At 37.4% G+C, this 23,548-nt stretch overlaps 1 protein-coding gene across 8 annotated transcripts in view; it reads left to right on the top strand.

The window, feature by feature from the left end:
• LRRC49 (leucine rich repeat containing 49) overlaps positions 1 to 23,548 on the top strand; it is a 153,573-nt gene that overhangs the window by 74,472 nt on the left and 55,553 nt on the right. For all 8 annotated transcript variants that reach the window (XM_043920862.1, XM_043920861.1, XM_043920864.1 and 5 more), the window contains one exon: positions 9,289 to 9,436. In XM_043920862.1, the coding sequence (XP_043776797.1) occupies positions 9,289 to 9,436 (148 nt within the window). The remainder of the gene's footprint in view (positions 1 to 9,288; positions 9,437 to 23,548) is intronic.

Here is a 23,548-nt window from a genome sequence, read left to right as displayed (position 1 = left end):
TTCTGTCATTCTTCATTTTAAAATCTATGTTTCTTCTTTAAAGAAAACTTTTACTAACTTTCTGGTTACCCTGAAGAACAATTTGTGCTGGAAAGATAGGGCAAATGCTTGACTCCCTTTATCTCCAATCCCCTGCCTTTGACTTTTTTATTTAAATTAAAAAAAATTTTTATTTAAATAAAAATTTAAAAAATTACCTCTAGAAGATCTGTGCTTTTTCAGATCTTCTTGGAGTTTACTCATATTTTCAAATTTGTTTTTATTTCTTAAAATATGTTGTAATTTTTATATTCTGTTTGATGATTGTTTTATATAAGTCACCAGTTTGATAGTGTCACCTATTGTTTTTGCTGGCTGTGAGAGTGCTTTATTTCCTTTTGAACTGTGAACTGTTTATTTATCTTGTCTTTGGGACAAGATTACTTGTCTTTGGGAATTCTTTAAGGTCTTGTTTAAAGGTAGATTTCTCCATGGAGAAGTTTTGTTTATGTCAGATGCCTATAGGCATAACAAGCCTTCGACTTCTTCAAAATATCACTTCTCCTCTTGAAATATTTTAGACCACCCATTTAGTGTGGATTCAGGTTGCAAATGTGGTTTGTGGTTACAAGTAACCAGGGAAGAATTTCCATCCTCACCTTAGCCCCAAGTTTAAGTGATATTCCTGGGGTAGTGGATAGAAAAGTTTGTAACACATTTTGAGACCCTAGGTGTTGGGGTCTCAGTGTATATGTGACTTAGTTGTGTCTGATTCTTTGCTACCCCATGAACTGTAGCCCACCAGTCTCCTCTGTCCATGGAATTCTTGAGGCAAGGATACTGAAGTGGGTTGCCATTCCCTTCTCCAGGGGATCTTCTGACCCAGGGATCAAACCTGGATCTCCTGCACTGTAGGCAGATTCTTTACCGTCTGAGCCATCAGAGAAGCCCCTGGGGTCTCAAGGTTATGGACAAGTCTCCAAGTAGGCTCTCCAACTTGGGTGGCCCCTGGGATTTGTCTTCTGTCCTCCAGCTTTAAAGATCATGAAAGCTGAAGCTCAGATTCACTGTGTTCACTGCTGCTGCTGCTAAGTCACTTCAGTCGTGTCCGACTCTGTGTGACCCCATAGATGGCAGCCCACCAGGCTCCTCCATCCCTGGGATTCTCCAGGCAAGAACACTGGAGTGGGTTGCCATTTCCTTCTCCAATGTGTGAAAGTGACAAGTGAAAGTGAAGTCACTCAGTCATGTCTGACTCTTAGTGACCCCATGGACCGCAGCCTACCAGACTCCTCCATCCATGGGGTTTTCCAGGCAAGAGTACTGGAGTGGGGTGCCATTGCCTTCTCCGACTGTGTTCACTAAGTGCCCTCATACCAAAAAGGTCAGTTTCAACATTCTGCTTACCTTTCTGGCTTCCTACCTTTACTTTTCCTTTTTTTGGCCTTTGTAGTTCTTATGTATTTTTTAGCAGGTCATGGATGCATTTGAGAAGATTTTAAGAATATATTTTATTTTTAGTTGTTTAAAACATATTTATATTTTTAGTTGTTTTTAGCAACAGCCTGAGTCTACAAACTTAGTTCATCATTTTATCAGAAACACACTGTCATTGTGTGCCCCTTTCTTTAACTGTCCTTCATTCTTTAGCACTTAGTTATCTTATTGATCTTTCTATCTTATTGATCCATCTTATTGATATTTATGTTTATTAACTGTGTATATTTAAGTCCTTGTGAGTACACTTGATTTAATCTATTTGATTTGTTCTATTTCATTTTATCCTGCTAGATACATAGAAACTATTCAGTAAAATTCTCAATGATTAGTATAAAACAAGTGAGCTTTTCATTAAGGTTATCACAGAGTACATGGTATTTCCTTGGTTTGAAAGAGTGAAACCTCTTTTATTAGTGTACCTATCTTACTTTCGGGAGAGAACTTTCTAATTAGAGAAATTTGACTGGCATTGAGGAATTCCTACTATGTTGTATACATGCATATACGGAAATTTTGTTTTTTCTCTATTAAGCAAGCATAAAATGGGCTGAAATAGTTTATTTTCCTTTTGAGATGTAAGTTTTGGTCAGTAGGGACAGATTGTTCCTCTATAGGTTCTTTAGCAGATAGGAAGCAGATGTGGCATTGGGAGGAGACTGCTAGGGGAAGAACAAATGTATGAGTAATCTGGAAAAAGATTAAAGTCAAACTATGAGTTAAATGTCAGCCTTTGGACCAAAACTTTTCCACTCTTGATACTTTGAAGAGACAAGCAGCTGAGTGTTCTTAAAAAAGGAGAGACTGTTCTTAAAAGCCAGTACTATTCCACTATACTTACTGTTGTTTTTCCAAGTGTTTTTGTTTTTTAACAATCTGATTCAGACTTTCTTTGGCTAGGTAGAATATAGCTCTTCATTAGCCTGTGTTTGTACTTAAGGAGTCTTGTTTTATTTGATTAGAGAATGTCTTTAAAATCATGTGCCCTTTGTCGATGTTTCTAGGAATGTCTGGCATGTTTATTGGTCAAATGCCTTGCAGATGGAAATGAAATTTTGTGAGGAATCTTCTGGATCAAATATGAATCTATTTTTACTTTAATAAAATTATTCAAAGCATAAAGTCTTCATTCTGGGTGTCAATACTAGCTGCTGATCTGGGAAGGATTGCCAGGAAAGTACCTGCTAAGGATCGCAATGATTTTCCCATTCCTGGTGCCTCTTTTTGGTTGTGCTTGAATTACAGACATAAGCCAGATGGGCATCAATAGGTCTTCTGGACCTGTGAAGTGCTTCATGATGACATTTACTGGGCATACTGATTTTTTCCTGTTTTCACTAACACGCCTTATAGTGTTAGATTTCCCTGCAGAGATTGTTTTGTCTTGTGTTTTGTCATTAGGTTTTATATGTTGTTGTCATTCCGTCAGTCATGTCCAACTCTTTGCTATTCCATGGAAGTAACACACCAGGCTCTTCTGTCCTCCACTGTCTTCTGGAGTTTGCCTAAATTCGTGTCCATTGAGCCAGTCATGCTATCTAACCATCTTATCCTCTGCTGCCCCCTTCTCCTTTTACCTTCAATCAAGCTTTGTGTTTAACAACACTCGTTAGAAATTATTAGACTAATTTCATTCTCCAGGGGAATACTTGAGAGGTAGAGCTAGGAAGAGTTATACTCATTTTAGTTTAAAATTATACCTGCAATAAGGAATAAATCATGGACTCTCTGCAGTCCAGCTTGCAAATAAATAGTAAATAACAATACATTTAGAATATACCTCAATGAGTGAAATTTTCCAGTTTGTCTGTGCTTCTGGACGTATTATTTCTACTTTTCAGTGCATCTCCCTAATTAGTGACAGATATCAGGTCACAGCAGTCTTATCAGGTCATAACTTAGAGTTAATTCTTTTCAGATATGCTGGGCCATTGGAAAAAAATTGCTCGTCAGCATAGACTAGCTCTGTCACTCATTAATTAGTATCTTAATGGTGAAATAAGTTATCCCATCCTGTGGCAGTTGGAGGAAAACTTAATGAAAGACTTTATGAAATATATTCTATTAGCCACTGACCACCAGTGTAGCATAGTGTTCCTGATAAAGGAGAGATGAGAGATGACAGGTGATCTGTCAAACATGGCTTTCTAATACTTTAAGTTTCTTTGTAAATCGATGTGTTGAGATGTAATCTACATGTCATAAAATACACCCACTTTAAGTGTAATGTTCCGTGAATCTTGACAAAGTATACATCCTTGTAACCACTACCTCAATCGTTAACCTAAGAGAGAAACCTGAATGTTATTCTAGATTCCTCTCTTCCTCACATTCAAATAATTATTCATTTCTGTTTATACTTCACTCTGAATTTCTATTTAACCTATTCCTGCCTCTTTATTCTCATAGCTACTGCCTTAATATGATATGTTTGACCCTTACTTTTTTCACCTCTGTTACTTACTACAATCTACTTTATAACTGGTTTTTCACTTTTCAACTCTTTTTTCTTTATGCCTTCCCTAATGTTACTAACTTATGATTATTCTAGTAATATTAATCCCCCTGCTTTGCTTCATATCCCTTGATGACCCTTCACATTTCCCCTTCACAATCATCAATTTGTTTTTCTTTATTGGAATATAATTGCTTTATAATATTGTATTTGTTTCTGCTGTATAATGAAGTGAATCAGCCATACGTGTACATATATCCCCGATGTCTTAAGCCTCCTCCCACAGCCCGCATCCCGACTCTCTAGGTCATCACAGAACACTGAGCTGAGCTCCCTGAGCTATATAACAGCTGCCCACTGTCTGTTTCACACATGATAGCGTATATATGTTAACACTATTCTTTCCATTCATCCCACCTCACCTCCCCCTGCAAGTCTGTTCTCTACATCTGTACCTCTATTCCTGCCATGAAAATAGGTTCATTACTACCATTTTTGTAGAGTCCATAACAGTATGGATGTTCCTTAAGAAACTAAACTCAGCCATCAGTTTCTAAGTAAGGGACTGGCTCACAGTGATAACTGACTTGATGACTTAATAAGGTATGAAATATACATGGAGAATTCAGATTTGTGAAGGGAAGGTGAAGACAGTTCACTTAACAATGTGAAAGAAATAAGTTTGCCTTATGTTTCGGTTTTAAAGTTACGTAGAGCATTTTATTTGACTCTAGCTGTATGTTAAAAGCTACAAGGGAAGGTGAGAAGCATCTTTCAACATTCATTTCAAACACTATAAATTGTTATGAGATATTTTATATTTATGAAAAAAATTTATCAATGCTAGGTAGGAAAAATTGCAATGTTTATTCAAGTTTACTAATGTTCAAAGTGATTATTATGTCTAAATTCATGAACACTCGTATTCATTTGCATATACTAGCCTTTTAAAAAGTGTCTTCTCTAATTCTCTAACCATGTCTTAAAAAACTAAATGTGTTTATGAATTATGAGATTTACCTTTTAGACTGGTATAGATAAGCTCTGAGGTAAAATATTGATAGCAGAATATCTCTACCTTGAATGGGAGGAAAATACAGAAGAAATATTTAAATATGACAATAAGTAATATAATAAAAACTTTATTTTTGTTATAGATATTATCTCACCTTAGTTGCTAAGCATATAGGTTAGTTTCTATACCATTAATACTCTAATCCTCTAGCTTTTCTTAATACAGAAAGATATTTAATATAGTTCCTAAATAAGTAAAGTAGTCCTAAAGTGCTTTTAGGCCTGTTTATGGGCTTCTGTGTTGGCTCAGACGGCAAAGAATCTGCCTGCAATGCAGGAGACCTGGGTTCGATCCCTGGGTTGGGAAGATCCCCTGGAGAAGGGAATGGCTACCCACTCCAGTATTCTTGCCTGGAGAATTCCATGTACAGAGGAGCCTGGCAGGCTACACTCCATGAAGTCACTGAGTCGGACGTGAATGAATGACTTTAACTTATATTAGTTATTTGAATAGTCATTAAAGAGAGTGATTCTAATATAATTGAGATTTATCAGTCTGCTTTGAGGTATTATTTAGAAAAGTGATTATTTGCTTCTTTTAAAAAATGAGCCCTTAAAAAATTCAAAATAAAACTACTATTGATCCAGCAAACCTTCTGGATATTTATATGAAGAAAATGAAAATATTAACTTGAAAATATGTAGGCACTCCAGTGTTCACTGAAGCATTATTTACAGTAGTCAAGATATGGAAACAATCTAAGTGTCAGTTTATGGTTAAATGGATAAAGAGAATATGATACACACACGTGCACAATGGAATATTATTCAGTCATAAGAAAGAATGACATTTTGCCATTTGCAACTGTGTGGGTGGACCCTAAGGGCATTATGAAATAAGTCAGAAAGACAAATATGAACTCACTTATATGTGGAATCTGAAAAATAAAACATTAAGCTCATATATAAAAAACAGATTGGTGGTGGACAGAGGCAAGGGGTGAGGTGTTGGTGAAATGGGTGAAGGGGGTCAAAAGGTACAAACTTCCAGTTATAAAATAAATAAGTCATGGGGATGTAATGTGCAGCATGTCGACTATAGTTAATGATAATTTATTGCATATTTGAAGATTGCCAGGAGAATAGATCTTAAAAGTTCTCATCACAAGAAAAGAATATTCTGTAACTATGTATGGTGATGGATGTTAATGCTAGTTAATAATGGTGATCATTTTACAATATATACAAATATTGAATCATGTGCATACCTGAAGTTAATACAATATTATATGTCACCTATAACTTAATAAAAAAAATGGAAGTCCTGATTACAATATCAGCAAGCAGATATTGACAAATGGATTCTAAAAATTATATGGGAAAGCTAAGACCTAGAACAGGAACACGATGCTGAAAAAGAACAGAGTTGAAGGACTGATACTGTCCTATTTCAGGACTTACTATAAAGATACAGTATAATCCAGACAGCACAGTGTTGGTGAAAGAATAGAAGGTCCAAAAATATACCCACACAAATATAGTCAAGTGATCTTTGATAAAGGAACATAGGCAATTCAGTAGAGAAAGAATAGTCCTTTCAATAAATGGCACTGTGAGAATTGAGTATTCATCTAAAAATGAATCTAGACGTAGACCTTATACCTATTGCAAAATTAACTCAAAGTGGATTATACCTAAATATAAGACAAAAAACTATTGAACTTCTAGAAGAAAACTCAAGAGAAAATCTAGGCACCCTTGGGTTTGGTAGGTTTTTAGATACAACACCAAAATTATGATCCATAAAAAAGGAGATTGATAAGTTGGACATATTAAAATTAAAAAGTTATGCCATGTGAAAGACACAATTAAGAAAATGAAAAGATGTCAGACTGGGAGAAATATTTCAAAATATATTCTGATAAAAGACATATTCATGATATAAGAAAAAAAAATTTTTTTAATTTGGCAATAAGGAAACAAATACAAAGGGACCCAAGAACTGAAAATGCAAAGAAGGTATACAGATAGCAAATATGCATATGAAAAAATGCCAACATCTTTGTCCTTTGGGAGTTGTATGTTAAAACTGTGAGATCACTGAACACGTTTTGGAATGGCTAAAATTAAGAAAAGACTGACACTTATGAAATGCTGGTAAGACTATAGAGCCACTAGGAATTCAAGATGGTACAGCTACTTTGGAAAACAATTTGGCAGTTTCTTACAAAGCTAAACATAGTTTTACTGTACAATCCAGCAATTGCACTGTTGAGTATTTACCCAATTGAGATGAGTATTTACGTTCACACAAACACCTGAAGATGAATATTTATAGCCACTTTATTCATAGTCACTGAAAACTGGAAGTAACCAAGATATCTTCAATAGATGAATGGACAAACAGACTGTGATACAGCCAGAAAATGGAATATGATTACTGAGTGATTTTTTTTTTTTTAGAGAAACTATGAAGCCACAAAAAGATACGGATGAACCTTAATTGCATACTGCTAAGTAAAAGAAATCTGTCTGAAAAGGCTGTAAACTATATAGTTCCCACTATGTGAAATTCTGGAAAGGCAAAATTATATAGATAGTAAAAAGATCAGTGGTTGCTAGAGATTCAGGGATAAAGGAAGATGGTTAAATGGGGAATTTTTTAGGTCCATGATAGTTTCTTGGTGGATACATGCCATTATGTGCTTGTCAAAATTCACAGAACTTTACAGCATAAAGATTGAACCTTAATGTATGCATATGAAAAAAATAATTTTAGGAGATTGGAGAATCTCAGGAAGAAATGAATATAGACTATGACAGGAGAATGTAACCACATTGTAATTGTATGGAACAACCTTCTTGAAGGTGTGAGCAAGGACGAGTGGGAGGGGAAGGTGCTAACCTAAGTAACTTTGGAAATGAGTCTATAAGACTAGATGCAAAAGGAACTACACATTATCATTATGCTTTTGTTAATAAAGTGATTTCCCAAGGGAGTACAACAAATTGAAAATTCTCATACCACTATACATATATTCTGGAATTAATAATTAACTAAATGGATGACAGATGGTGAGAGCCAGATTTTTCCTGGTTGGAGTAGGAATTTTCAGATAAGGGGAGAGGTTACAATGATCCTTTTGGTGATAGAGTTGGAAACATCAGTTTGAACTCATGTTTAGCTTAATATAGACACAGATGGTTAGAGAAAAAATACACATATACACACAGGTTGGTCTACATGCATGTATTTCCTTGCTCTGTCATCAGAGGGCCTAAAAGAAATGACACCCAGTAGTAAATAGTACACCTTGCCACCAGATCTTTGTTTCTAATGCCATTTCCCAATAAAGGAAACCTTGGCTTCTTGAAGAAATGGCTGATTCTAGGACTGGAGTAGGAAATATACAATAGGTGTCTAGAGAATCTTATAATGCTGTAAAGTAAGGAAGTGCTTAGAAAAACAAAAAAATCCACGTTAATAGGGGTATGTCAAAGGGACATAGGAGCCAACTGAGAGAGCTTCCAATGGCCAAAGCTGGAACAATTTGAACAATAAAAAATAAGTAAAGATGTACTGGATTATAACCCAAAGAATGAAATTAAATGTCCATGAATAGAAACCCAATACAAATAAATAAACAAGAAAAAGACAATCTTCCTTGGAAGAATTCCAATTAATTTATGTCGATACTCTGCCCTCAGTGAGAGGAAACTGAACTTCCACTCCCTCAGTATGAGCTGCACATAATGACATCCCTCCAAAGAATTCAGTATGGAAAGAAGGGGAGAGAAGAGTAATTTTACATTAGAGGAGCCTGACAAACATTGCTTCAGTCAGGTGATCAAGGTCAACTTTCAACAATGGTGTCATATTAATTAATAGTTTGTACTGTAACCCCAATCATGAAAAAAATCAGATGAATTCCAATACAGGGTTAGCCTACAGAATAACAGATCAGTGTTCCTCAAAAGTGTCAAGATTATCAAAAATGTCACAGCCAAGAGGAGCCTAAGGAGACCTGACAACTAAATGTGATGTGGTATCCTGGATGGGATCCTGGAATTGAAAAAGGGCATTAGATAAAAACTAAAGAACTCTGGATAAAATATTGAGTTAGTAAGAATATATCAATATTCATTCATTAATTGTAAAAAATATGCTAATTCATGATGTTAATAATAGAGGAAGCTTGGTGTGGAGCATGTGGAGAACTCTGAACTGTCTTCTCAGTTTTTCTGTAAATGTGAAGGTGTTCTAAACAATAATGTATGTTAAACAAAACAAAGTGTCATCTGAAGGGCTCGCAGTAACCCAGTGCTTTCTGTCTCTCCTCCAGTTTTGAGAGTGTTTGCTGCCTTGCTGACTCCACTTCTCTCTCAGACATCACCTTTGATGGCAATCCCATAGCTCAAGAGTCATGGTACAAGCACACAATCCTTCAGAATATGATGCAGCTGCGCCAGCTAGACATGAAGAGAATCACAGTGAGTGAGAACTCTTCTCAAGTGCTCGCCATATTGGTTTAGTTAGCATGGGCTAGGAAATTGGAGTGCATATTCTTTGCTTAAAACACTGATTTTTAACAATCTATGGATTATCATGACTATATACTAAATAATTATAATGATAAACTTTCTTTTTTACCTCCTATCCATATTCCCAATTTCATTGAATTAAGTTCCTAGCCTTCTGTTTGAATTAATCACCATGCTTGCTTTTCATTCTTGCTTAATACCCAGCTAACAGTTTACTTTGGAATAGATGAGTGAGGATTTCATTTGTAAGTTACATAGTATAATGGCTAAGAAGATGGGTGCTGGAGCCAGACTGCTTCAGTCTGAATCCTGGCTTGACCATTTTCTAGTGTATGACCTTTGACAATTTACTTAACCTTTCTATCTAATTTTCCTCCAAGTAAAATGGGGATCATAAGTATGTCATATCATTGTTGTCAAGATGAAATTAAGTATTAAACCTTAGAACAATGTGAGTCTTCCAGGAAACATAATATGAAGCTATTAATATTATTCCTTTCGATGCTATATTTCTCGAAGTATCTCCTTTTTTATTCATTCTGTCTCCATGGTAGACATTTTTCACAGTAGAAGTTGTGATATGGCTCCTGATCTAAGTGAAATGCTGCTTATAGTACTCCTCCTTTTAGGTGTACAATGCACATAAGCATGCTTTAGCCTCTAAGAAGTTCTGTAATAAAGAACCTTGCCTGAATTTGTTTTGTTGCAGCCCAAATTTATTGGAACAGAAAATATCTGTTAATGATCTCAGTTTGATAATCTCTGACCTAGAAAAATATCCTAAACCTCCACTGTTTTCTTACTTTTAGACTGTGCTAATTTTATGTGGATTTTTTTTGGTCCATATCCTGTGTCTGCTGGTTTCTTAGTTCCCCAGCTAGGGATTGAACTTGTACCCTCGGCAGTGAAAGCACAGAGTCCTAACCACTGGAAAGCCAGCAAATTCCCTGATGTGGATTCTGAGTGATCACTCAGGTTTACTCAATTGCCTGGTGACTCATTGCCTGTCCACTGGTTTCACAGTGCGTGCCATTCACGTTTCCACCTCAGTGATATTATGGACATCAAGGTGGCTAACGGGCGAAGTGTTGATGAATTCATAAATACTAGGAATCTCCTAGGGTTCTACCTCTGTCTTTGTTCCAGCATGGAGAAAAGGTTCTTTGTCTTCTCAGTTCGTTTGTATCTATACTGGCCACTCTGTCTTGTACTTTTGCTCTTATCTTCTTGTCTTTCTTAGTTAAGGGTCTTTAGTACTCTCTTCCTGTTGAGGTTGCAATGAACAGGGTGAGAAATGAAGCTTACCCATTTATATAAGTTAGTAATTATATGATGTGTTTCTCATAGTAAATTTATGTCAGTCTTGTCTACTCAGCTAATGTATTTGGTCCTTAAGGGCAGAAGCCATTCTTCATCTTCCTTGCCTGATACATGGAGATGTTCTATGCATGTTTATTTTCTTTCCTTCTCTATCTCATACAATGCTGAGAATGTAGTAATATTCAGTAAAGACTTTTTGGTTGAGTAAAATTTAGCCATTTCCATGCCTTAAATAAAAGAAAAGTTGCGTGAGTTGCTCAATCACAGTCACTTGTCCAACTCTTTGTGACCCCATGGACTGTAACCCGCCAGGCTTCTCTGTCCTTGGAATTTTCCAGGCAAAAATACTAGAATGGGTAGCCATTCCCTTCTCCAGGGGCTCTTCTCGACCCAGGGATTGATGGGCTTCCCCGGTGGCTCAGACAGTAAAGAATCTGCCTGCAATGCAGGAGACCTGGGTTTGATCCCTGGGTCAGAAAGATCCCTTGGAGAAGGGAATAGCTATCCACTCCAGTATTCTTGCCTGGAGAATTCCATGGATGGAAGAGCCTGGTGGGCTACAGTCCATGGGGTTGCAAACAATCTGACACAACTGAGCAATTAACACTTTTCACTTTCATGCCTTAAATAAGGGAGAACAAACAATGCTATCTATAATCCTTGTCCTTGTACATTCCCTAGAATGTGCTTGTTTGGTAAGGAGATGAGGAAAATCCCCTGGGATGGGAGAGGGCCAGCTCTTCTGCTAAATATAGAGCAGCAATCCTTGTACATCTGTTCCTCCACTGTTAATTTTAGAAATTCAAAAAATTTTAATGGAAATAATCTCAAAGTTACAGAAGAGTTGTAAGTACAGTACAAAGAACTTTGTTTTATTGAACAATTTGAGAATAAGCTGCTAACTCAATTCCCCAACTGCTCTGAATACTTCATGGTATATCTTGTAAGCAAAGACATTCTCTCATGTAAACACAGTATAACCAACAACATCAAGGAAAAAACATTGAATAATTGCTAGTGTCTAATCATCACACTACATTCACATTTTACCAATTATATTAAGAATGTTCTGTGGGGCAAAATGATCCAGTTTGGAATTATGCATTGCATAGAGGTACATTTTGTTGTCAGGTGTCTATTGTCACCATATTTCCTGAACAGTTTCCTAGTCTTTCCTTGACTTCATGACTGACATTTATGAAGTTTACAGGTCAGTTATTTTATAGAATGACCCTTAATTCAGGTTTTATTTGATGTTTCCTCATGATTAATTAGTAGTTATAGCTTTTTGGCCTAAATAGCACACAAGTGATTTTGCATTTCTCTTATTGTATCCTATTGAGTGTTCTGTAATGTATATCTTTATTGATGTTGTTTACTTTAAGATGGTGTCTGTGAGGTTTCTGCATGTGAAATTATTCCCATTTCCTTTTCTTTTGGTGTTCTGAGATTCAATTTCCAACGTGGAGGGCAGGGTTCCTCACACCTCCAGTAAGAAGTTCTCAGAACACCAGCTCACTGTTCAAGAATTCAATTCAGACACTATCCACCTGGAGATAGCATCAGATTCCACAGGTTGAGGGCTCAGTCTGGAAAACTGCACATGTACCGTCCCTGCTCTGCCAGATGCCAGTAACAAGTCCAGGTTATTACCTGTACTTCTGACCTACTGGCAGAAACTGTTAGGTTGGCCAAAAAGTTTATTTGGGTTTTTCCATAACAGCTTATGGGAAAACCTGCTGCTGCTGCTGCTAAGTTGCTTCAGTCGTGTCCAACTCTGTGCGACCCCATAGACGGCAGCCCACCAGGCTCCGCCCTCCCTGGGATTCTCCAGGCAAGAACACTGGAGTGGGTTGCCACGTCCTTCTCCAATGCATGAAAGTGGAAAGTGAAAAGTGAAAGTGAAGTCGCTCAGTTGTGTCCGACTCTTAGCGACCACATGGACTGCAGCCCACCAGGCTCCTCTGTCCATGGGATTTTCCAGGCAAGAGTACTGGAGTGGGGTGCCATTGCCTTCTCCAGTGGGAAAACCTGAGTGAACTTTTTGAGCAACCCAGTACTTACTAGGTCACCGGTTTATTGTAAAATGATATAACTCAGAAACAGCCAGATGAAGGGATGCACAGGGCTTGGTGGGAAGGGACACAGAGCTTCTGAGCATACCACTCTCCCCAGATGTCCAGGTTTTACCATTCCTGAAGCTCTCTGAACCTGTCCCTTTGGACTTTTTATGGAGGCTTCATTAAGTAGTCATAATTGATTATATCATTGGCTATTGGCAATTGATTCAACCTTCAGCTCCTCTTCTCTCCCTGGAGATCTGGGGGTGCAATGGAAAGTTCCGACCTTCTTAATTGCCTGGTTGGTTCTCCTGGCAACCAGCCTCCATCCTTAGATGAGGTCCAAAAGTCATCTCATTAATGAAACAATAGACACCTTTATCACTCTACACACTTAGGAAATTCCTAGGATTTGAGAAGCTGTGAACCAGAAACTGGGATGAAGATCAAACATGTATCTCTTACAATAAATCATACTATCACACTTTTGTAATTCTGTACCTCATAAAAATTTTAATTTATTAACTTATTCATATCAGTATAGTCTCATGGTATTTTGTTTCACCTTTTGTTTAAATCTTTTAGTAACTTTAGTTTGTAAAGAATATACCTTGTAAAAGACTTTCTATAAATTTTCCAACCTGGGCTAGTATTGACAAACACTAGCCCATGAGCGGGTCACCTGTTTTTGTAAATAAAATTATATTAGAACACAATCATGTCCACTCACTTATGTATTATTTATATCTGCTTTAATGCTACACTGGCAGAATTGAGTAGTTGTTAAAGAAACTATATAGCCTATGACCCTAAAAGATTTACCATCTGGCTGGAAAATTTTACTGATACCAGTTCTATAACTACTGTTTTCTAGCTGGAGTGGATTACATAGATACCTCATGAACTTGTGTATTGCGGCTATGGTTCCCCAAACTGTGTGCCAAAGATACTGTGAACTCGCAGGGGCGTTGTGGAGTGTTTATAATTTTCAAGCAAAAGGCAATGAGATTTGATATCTGTGAGACCCTGAGAAGACTACTAGCTTAACGTAGTTTACCATCTCAACATTACATCACAGTGTATTTCTCTCTATGGCATTATACCCTGGCACAGCTGACCTTCCAGCGACTGTTGTGATAAAAACAAATACTAAAATCAACACAGAGCAGGAAATGAGGGTGACAGTATCCAATCTAATTCTCATGTTTGAGAAGTTGTGTAATGCCTTACAGATATACACATTTCACTAGTAAGTTTTTATAGTTGTTCAAGAGTGATATTTTTTATTCAAATTATTATTTTTGAAATGGTTTCCTGGTGGCTCAGCTCATAAAGAATCTCCCTGCAATGTGGGAGACCTAGGTTCGATCCCTGAGTTGGAAAGATCCGCTAGAGGAAGGGAACGGCTACCCACTCCAGTATTCTGGCCTGGAAAATCCCATGGACTGTGTACTCCATTGGGGTTGCAAAGAGTTGGACACAACTGAGCGAATTTCACTAAGTTGCTAGAACATGAATCTTGTTGTTTACTAACTAGTTAATAAACAGGGCTATAACATATGTTTTTTGACCTAGTGGTACCATGGAAAAATTCCTAAGACAGTCTTAGGCACCTTGGAGTTTCTGCACTAGGGTGTGTATTAGACTCTAGTGATGACAAGATCAGAATCGCAGTTAACACCCTCAAGTTACTTACAGTCAAGTACAGAGGCAGGCATGCAGCCAGATTATAATGCAAAGTGACAAACTAGTTAGATAAAATTGATTGATGAATAGATATGTGTATGTTTACACATACACACACACACACAGCAGGATGATATCAAAGAGCAAAGCTGTCCTATGTATACTGGAGAAATAGAAAAAATTCCAAAGGAGAAAATACTTGACTTGAGACTTGAGGAGGGCCAGAGACAAAGGAGGATATATCAGTATGAAAGTGTTCTAGAGAGAGAGAGAAGGCACGCAGAATGCAGAGGGGTGTGAGGATATAGCAACTCAGAGCGGTTCAGCATGGCTGAGCACGGAGTGTTCATAGGCGAAAAGAGCAGCAGGAAAAGGATGCCTGACCAGTGAGAGCTGAGTCATGAAGAAGGTGTTTTATGCCAGAAGGAAGAGTTTAGATTTTTGTGTTGAACATAATAGGAAACTCTTGAAGAGTTTAAGATACTTCAATTGGATTTGCCTATTGAAAAGGTTGTCTGAGTAGCAGCCCAGAGAACAAATTGGGAAAGATAGGATGAGTGATAAAATGAGAAAGGGTTAGTCAGGATAAGAGCTTCTGGAGTGTCTGATCTAGAGGAATGGCAAGAGATAATATGGCATCTCAAGATAATGTGAGTTGCTGGCCTCAATTCCTATTTTGCTTTCGTTGTCTCTGTTAGGAAGAATAACTTTTAGTCAGTAAAGAGAAGAAATAGATATTAATAAAGTGAAAACAAAGCCTTGGATAGGTGAATAAAAAGTTTGAATCCAGACCTATTAGGGGCTGAAGGCCCTTATTGGGGATTCCCAGGCGGCACTAGTGGTAAAGAATCTGCCTGCCGATGCAGGAAACTAAGAGATGCAGTTTTAATCCCTAGGTCAGGAAGATCCCCTGAAGTAGGAAACGGCAATGTGCTCTAGTATTCTTGCCCAGAAAAATTTCATGGCCAGAGGAGCCCCGGTGGGCTACAGTCCATGGGGCCACAAAGAGTCTGACACAACTGAGCTCATAGCCTAAAGGGCTTCATAGTAAATATTTTAGGCTTTTGGGGATATACAGTCTGTGTTGAAAGCTATTCAACTCTCTCATTGTAAAGTAAAAGCAGACATGAACATTACATAAAAGTGAGCATGGCTGTGTTCCAATAAAACTTTATTTACAAAGACAGATGGCATGCTGCATTTGTTCTGTGGGCTAGAATTTGCCAATCTTTGATCTAGAGCAGTGAATAAATTGCTAGGCCTTTGAAAGTTATATCTGGAAAGCAGTGTAGAATAGTAGAGTAGTTAAAAGGTAAGATAAACTAATCTCTCTTTTTATCTTGGATAGAAAAAATATTGTGGCAAATCATGACGATTAACTTGAATGTAGATTATGAAAGAAATCTAAATTGGATTATTTAGATGATTTGTGAGTACTTAAGGAATTGATCACAAGGAGGCAGCATTAGTTCACTAAAAACAATTTGTGCCAGACAAAATTAGGTTACTATTTTAGATATTATAAATAGACCTTCTCAGAAGAATACTATAGAGAGACAGTGTTTTGGTATCTAAGCGAAGCACTGAGTGAAGTCTTTCATGATAGCATATTGAGTAAATTGTACGACAACATAGTTAAGTGGATTTGTGATTGGAGTATACCTACAGAACAGAAAGTAATGGATTAACAGCCAGCCTGCAGAGAAATCTGTCCTGGGGTGCTGTGAGGCTTTTTGCTCACTCTCATTCTCTTAAACATGTTTAAGTATTGACTAGTTGAGTAATAAAGTATATAAATGACAAACTGGGAGAGTTAGAAATCCTGATAGACCAGTTGATGAAATCAGAATCCAGAAGCTCAATAATCTAAAACAAGGTTTGGTAAACTACAGCCTGCGAGCCAAATCCATCCCACAGACTGTTTTGTTTTGTTTTTTTTTTTCATAGCTCTCAAGCTGTGAATGGTTTTTACATTTGTGAAGCACTGTGAAAAACAAAAAGAATATGTGCTGGAGATTTTATATGGATCACAAAGCTTCAGATATGTGCTATCTGGCTCTTTGTAGAAAAAGTGTGCCAACTTCTAATCTATAAATATCAGCAGAATTTAGCAAGATAAAAAATAGATAAATTGAAAATTCTAGACTTAGCTTCTTAACAACAAACATGACAGTTCTCAGCCAAATGAAAGGTTAGGGGAAAGAGGATTAGCATGTGTGAGAAAGACTTGCATTGAAATTGATAAGTTCAAATTGAGTTAATTATGAAATGTGATTGTTAGAAGTTAATATGGCTTAAAACAATATTCATTTATAGAAATAGAGAATTTAGAAAAATGGACAACAGTTCCCTTTTTTCCTTTGTTAAATTACACCTGAACTATTAGTTTTAGAAGGGTGATTGCAAACAAACATCTCCAGAAAACCTAGCACAATTCATTGACAAAGAAGATATTACAGTAGTCTTCAAATATTTTTACAACTGTACAAAAAAGGAGGGAATAGACACATTTTTAAAAATTTATTTATTTATTTTAATTGGAGGCTAATTACTTTGCAATATTGTAGTGGTTTTTGCCATACACTGACATGAATCAGCCAGGGGTGTGTATGTGTTCCCCATCCTGAACCCCCCTCCTACTACCTCCCCATCCCATCCTTCAGGGTCATCCTAGTGCACTGACCCTGAGTGCCCCATCTCATGCATTGAATCTGGACTGGCGATCTATTTCACATATGATAATATACATGTTTCAGTGCTCTTCTCTCAAATCATCCCACCCTTGCCTTCTCCCACAGAGTCCAAAAGTCTGTTCTTTACATCTGTGTCTCTTTTGTATCTCACATATAGGGTCATCGTTACCATTTTTCTAGATTCCATATATATGCGTTAATATACTGTATTGGTGTTTTTCTTTCTGACTGACTTCACTCTGTATAATAGGCTCCAGTTTCATCCACCTCATTAGAACTGATTCAAATGCATTCTTTTTAATAGCTGAGTAATATTCCATTGTGTAAATGTACCACAGCTTTCTTATCCATTTGTCTGCCTATGGACATCTAGGTTGCTTCCATGTCCTAGCTATTGTAAACAGTGCCGCGATGAACATTAGGGTACACGTCTCTTTCAATTCTGGTTTCCTTGGTGTGTATGCCCAGCAGTGGGATTGCTGGGTTATATGGCAGTTCTAGAATAGACACATTTTGAAGGACTAGAACAAGGACCATTGTATGGAAAATTCCACCTCCCAGAATTTTTTATTTCCAGGCAGTATTTTGTGAATGCAGGTGCTATTCTCACAATTATGAAATGGATACAGTATCTATAAAGTTTCCACCTCAAACTCACATATAGTTGGCTTTATATGAACTTGTTTACAATTTGTTCTCCAAAATATGAGGTAGCCTATCCGGGGTAGAAGTGAGTGTCCTGTGTGGTAGCCGTTACTAATGTCCCCAGTGTGTTCTTCTGTCTTCCAGGTGGAAAGATAATATTTCCCTTTCTCTTGGAGTTAAATATGGTCATGCAACTTGCTTTGGTCAGTGAAATGTGAGCAGAAGTAATGTACATAATTTTCAGACAGAAGCATTTAAAGGCCAAAGTGCGATTTTCTGGGCTTTTCTCCCATGTGATGGTCATTGTGAAAGCAAATATTGAGTCAAAGGTGCCATCAAGTCATAGCACCTAGGAACATTTAGCCTACTACATGGAGAACAGCTGGGCTGTTCTTTGCATGATCAAGAAACAAACTTCTCTTATTGTAAGCCAGTGTGAGTTTTAAAGTTATTATGGTAGTATAACCTATCCTGTTCTGGCTTTTTCTCCCCTAATGTATAATATGGAGGTTGCAAACAAGATGGCAGAGGGAAGCATCACTATGAACAAAGCTAGTAGAGGTGATGGAATTCCATTTGAGCTATTTCAAATCCTAAAAGATGATGCTATGAAAGTGCTACACTTAATATGCCAGCAAATTTGGAAAACTCAGCAGTGGCCACAGGACTGGAAAAGGTCAGTTTTCATTCCAATCCCAAAGAAAGGCAATCCCAAAGAATGTTCAAACTACCACACAGTTGCACTCAACTCACACACGAGCAAAGTACTTCTAAAAATTCTCCAAGCCAGGCTTCAACAGTACATGAACCAGGAACTTCCAGATGTTCCAGCTTGAACTGGATTTAGAAAAGACAGAGGAACCAGAGATCAAATTGCCAATATCCGTTGAATCATTGAAAAAGCAAGAGAGTTCCATAAAAACATCTAGTTCTGTTTTATTGACTACGCCAAAGCCTTTGACTGTGTGAATCACAACAAACTGTAGAAAATTCTTCAAGGAGATGGGAATACCAGACCACCTGACCTGCCTCCTGAGAAATCTGTATGCAGGTCAGGAAGCAACAGTTAGAACTGGACATGGAACAACAGATTGGTTCCAAATCAGGAAAGGAGTACATCAAGGCTGTATATTGTCACCCTGCTTATTTAACTTATATGTAGCATACATCATGCGAAATGCCGAGCTGGGTGAAGCACAAGCTGAAATCAAATTGCCGGGAGAAATATCAATAACCTCAGATACGCAAATGACACCACCCTTATGGCAGAAAGCGAAGAAGAACTAAAGAACCTCTTGAAAGAGAAGAGTGAAAAAGTTGGCTTAAAACTCAACATTCAGAAAACTAAGATCATGGCATCTGGTCCCATCACTTCATGGCAAAAAATGGGGAAACAATGGAAACAGTGAGAGAGTTTATTTTCTTGGGCTCCAAAATCACTGCAGATGGTGACCGCAGCCATGAAATTAGAAGAAGCTTGCTGTTTGGAAGAAAAGCTGTGACCAACCTAGACAGCATATTAAAAAGCAGAGACATTACTTCCCAACAAAGGTCAGTCTAGTCAAAGGTATGGTTTTTCCAGTAGTCATATATGGATGTGAGAGTTGGACTATAAAGAAAGCTGAGAACCGAAGAATTGATGCTTTTGAACTGTGGCGTTGGAGAAGACTCTTGAGAGTCCCTTGGACAGCAAGGAGATCCAACCAGTCCATCCTAAAGGAAATCAGTCCTGAATATTCCTTGGAAGGACTGTTGCTGAAGCTGAAACTACAGTACTTTGGCCACCTGATGCAAAGAACCAACTCATTGAAAAAGACCCTGGTGCTTGGAAAAATTGAAGGCAGGAGGAGAAGGGGATGACAGAAGATGACATGGTTGGATGGCGTCACTGACGTGATGGACATGAGTTTGAGTAGGCTCCAGGTATTGGTGATGGACAAGGAAGTTTGGTGTGCTGCAGTGCATGGGGTCACAAAGAGTCAGACACAACTGAGTGACTGAACTGAACTGAACTGAATGTATAATATGACTGTTATCCCTGGGCCAGTAGAAGTCAAGTGATATAGCTTCTAATCTTCATTCTGACATTGACTATGACCCTGGAAACATCTGTTTTCTCTGTTAAAAAAAAAGATTGAAAGAAAAATAAGGAACATTCTCCTCTAGACAAAAACTCTAATTGTAGTCTGTTTTAATATTTAGTGTAGTCAAGGAAAACAATGTCTTGTAAAACTATTTAAAGTATATGGTTAAAAAACCCACATTGCCATTGTTTTTAAAATTCCACATAATAAATTGTTGATTATATTAGGACTGCTATTATTGATTTTGTAGCAAAACGTCTTCTCAAGTAATAAATTCATTGTTTTAGAGCCTTAGTAGTCTGCTAAGAGGGTATAATCTAAGTTATTAAATACCTATTAAATCACTGCTGCTGCTGCTAAGTCACTTCAGTCTTGTCCGACTCTGTGCAACCCCATAGACGGCAGCCCACCAGGCTCCTCTGTCCACAGGATTCTCTAGGCAAGAATACCGGAGTGGGTTGCCATTTCCTTCTCCAGTGCATGCATGCATGCTAAGTCGCTTCAGTCATGTTAGACTCTGTGCGACCCTATGGACAGCAGCCCGCCAGGCTCCTCTGTCCTCAGGATTCTCTAGGCAAGAATACTGGAGTGGGTTGCCATTTCCTTCTCCATTAAATCACTACGCTTCTTAATTAAACTGTTTCTGTATTAGGTCTTCCTGACAAACCACAGTAAAGAGAAAAGTGTATGTGCACTTTCAGGCCAGGTAGATCTCTTTCTTTTGCTACATAAAGGATATGGTTTTTGTCCCAGAAATTGGATTATTATCATGAAGATGCCTGAATTTTACAATTTTTTTCCTTCTTACCAACAGATTTATAGCTTATCTTTACAGTTAGAGGGGTTTGTTTTTGTTTCTAAGTTTAGTTACTCTGTAATTATTTGGGCTGAAATACAGTCATCATATGTATAAATTTTTAAAACATTCAATATTTGAATTGATTTGGCATCTATCCAGTTTTCCTAGGTTTAACTTTCCTTTTAAAGTCCTCCTGCCTTTAGTAGAAGCTCAGATTCTTTTTGCAAATCTAATGAAATCATCTGTTAAGTATGTGTAGTACGTGATCCATACAGTTTCCAGTACTGCTTAAAATTGGCTCTTTGAAAAACCAATCTGTTTCTAGTTCACATTCAATACATGAGTCAACAATTGACCATCAATATATTTTGTTCTTTTAAAAAGTTTTTTTCTGAAACAGATTATACTTAATAGGTACTAAATCAACATCTACTGAACAAAAGAGTTTAATGTGGTTATTAATTGAGCTATTTTATGAAACTAGGAACCAAGGTTCTGAATTTCTTATTAGTTTATTTTTCCTCATTACCTCTGTTCGGCCTTTTAACATTAAGAACAACTCTTTTCCATATTGTAAAATATACTTTAAATTCACCAAAAATCACATAAATTTTCACTCCCTTTTAAACAACTAAATCATATGGCAGATTACTGCTAAATTTTGACCTCACTTTTTTCATCCGTCTAAAACCAGTAAAACACATATAAATATATCCTGATTATAAAAATGCAAACCCCATTTCTCACAAATGACCTCTGGTTCTGATCCTGGCTTTGACTTTGTATAAGTTACTAAACTTCTCAGAGTGTTCATTTCCTCATTTTTAAACTTTGAGTCTTCTAGTGGATGTATTTCTGCTTACCTTTTTAACTCTGCAATAGTTTACTTTGTGCATTTTTTATTTACTTCTTTAGCCTAAGTCCTTTGTTTACAGGAGCATTTATAATGGCTCACACCCTAGAATACATTTTTGTGCCTCTTTGACTTTCCTTAATTCTAATTATATTATATATACTGATTGGGATGCTCTAGACTGTTGTTGTTCAGTCACTGAGTCATATCTGACTCTTTGCAACCCCATGGACTGCAGCACACCAGGCTTACCTGTCCTTCACTATTACCTGGAGTTTGCTCAAACTAATGTCCATTGAGTCAATGATGTTATCTAAGCATCTCATCCTTTGCCACCTCCTTGTCCTCTTGTCCTCAATCTCCCCCAGCATCAGGGTCTTTTCCAGTGAGTCAGCTCTTTGCATCAGGTGGCCAAGGTATTGGAGATTCAGCTTCAGCATCAGTCCTTCCAATGAATATTTAGGACTGATTTCCTTTAGGATTGACTGGTTTAATCTCCTTACTGTCCAAGGGACTCTCAGGAATCTTCTCCAGCACCACAGATCAAACACATCAATTCTTCAGCACTCAGTCTTTTTTATGGTTCAACTCTCACATCTATACATGCCTACTGGAAAAACCATAGCTTTGACTATACACATCTATGAGGGCAAAAGGTGTCTCTACTTTTTAATATACTGTCTATGTTTGTCATAACTTCTCTTCCAAGGAGTAAGCGTCTTTTAATTTCATGGCTGCAGTCACCATCCGCAGTGATTTTAGAGCCCAAGAAAATAAAATGTCACTGTTTCCACTGTTCCTCCATGTGTTTGCCATGAAGTGATGGGACCGGATGCCATGATCTTCATTTTTTGAATGTTGAGAGCTTTTTCACTCTCCTATTCCACCTTCATCAGAGGCTCTTTAGTTCCTCTTCACTTCTGCTATCAGGGTGATATCATCTGCATATCTGAGGTTGTTGATATTTCTCCCAGCCATCTTGATTTCAGCTTGTGAGTCATCCATCTTGGCATTTTGAACAGAAGTTAAATAAGCAGGGTGACAAAATGTAGCCTTGATGTACTCCTTTCCCAATTTTGAAACAGTCAGTTATTCCATGTCTAGTTCTAACTGTTGCTTCATGACCTGCATACAAGTTTCTCAGGAGACAGGTTAAGAAGGTCTGGTATTCCCATCTCTTTAAGAATTTTCCAGTTTGTTGTGATCCACACAGTCAAAGACTTTAGCGTAGTCAATGAAGCAGACGTAGATATGTTTTTGGAATTCCTTGCTTTTTATATGATCCAATGGGTGTTGGCAATTTGATCTCTGGTTCCTCTGCCTTTTCTAAATCCAGCTTGTACATCTGGAAGTTCTCGGTTTAAGTACCATTGAAGCCTAGCTTGAAGGATTTTGAACATTACTTTGTTAGCATGTGAAATGAGCACAATCATATGGTAGTTTGAACATTTGTTGGCATTGCCCTTCTCTGGGATTAGAATGAAAACTGACCTTGTCCAGTCCTGTGGTCACTGCTGAGTTTTCCAAATTTTCTGGCATATTGAGTGCAGCACTTTCACAGCATCGTCTTTTAGCATTTGAAATAGCTCAGCTGGAGTTCTATCACCTCCACTAGCTTTGTTCACAGTAATGCTTCCTAATGCTCACTTAACTTCATACTCCAGGATATCTGGCTCTAGGTGAGTGATCACACCATTGTGGTTATCTGGGTCATTAAGACCTTTCTTCTATAGTTCTTCTGTATATTCTTTCCACCTCTTCTTAATCTCTTTTATTTCTGTTAGGTCTTTGCTGTTTCTGTTCTTTATTGTGCCCATCTTTGCATGAAATGTTCTCTTGGTTATCTCTAATTTTTTTGACAAGATCTCTCGTCTTTCCCATTCTATTGTTTTCCTCTATTTCTTTGCATTGTTTGCTTAAG

Source organism: Cervus elaphus, chromosome 12, assembly GCF_910594005.1.
Source record: "Cervus elaphus chromosome 12, mCerEla1.1, whole genome shotgun sequence".
NCBI lineage: Eukaryota > Metazoa > Chordata > Mammalia > Artiodactyla > Cervidae > Cervus > Cervus elaphus.
The sequence above is the reverse complement of the archived record's forward strand: the minus strand, read 5'-3'. Positions and strand labels throughout refer to the sequence as shown.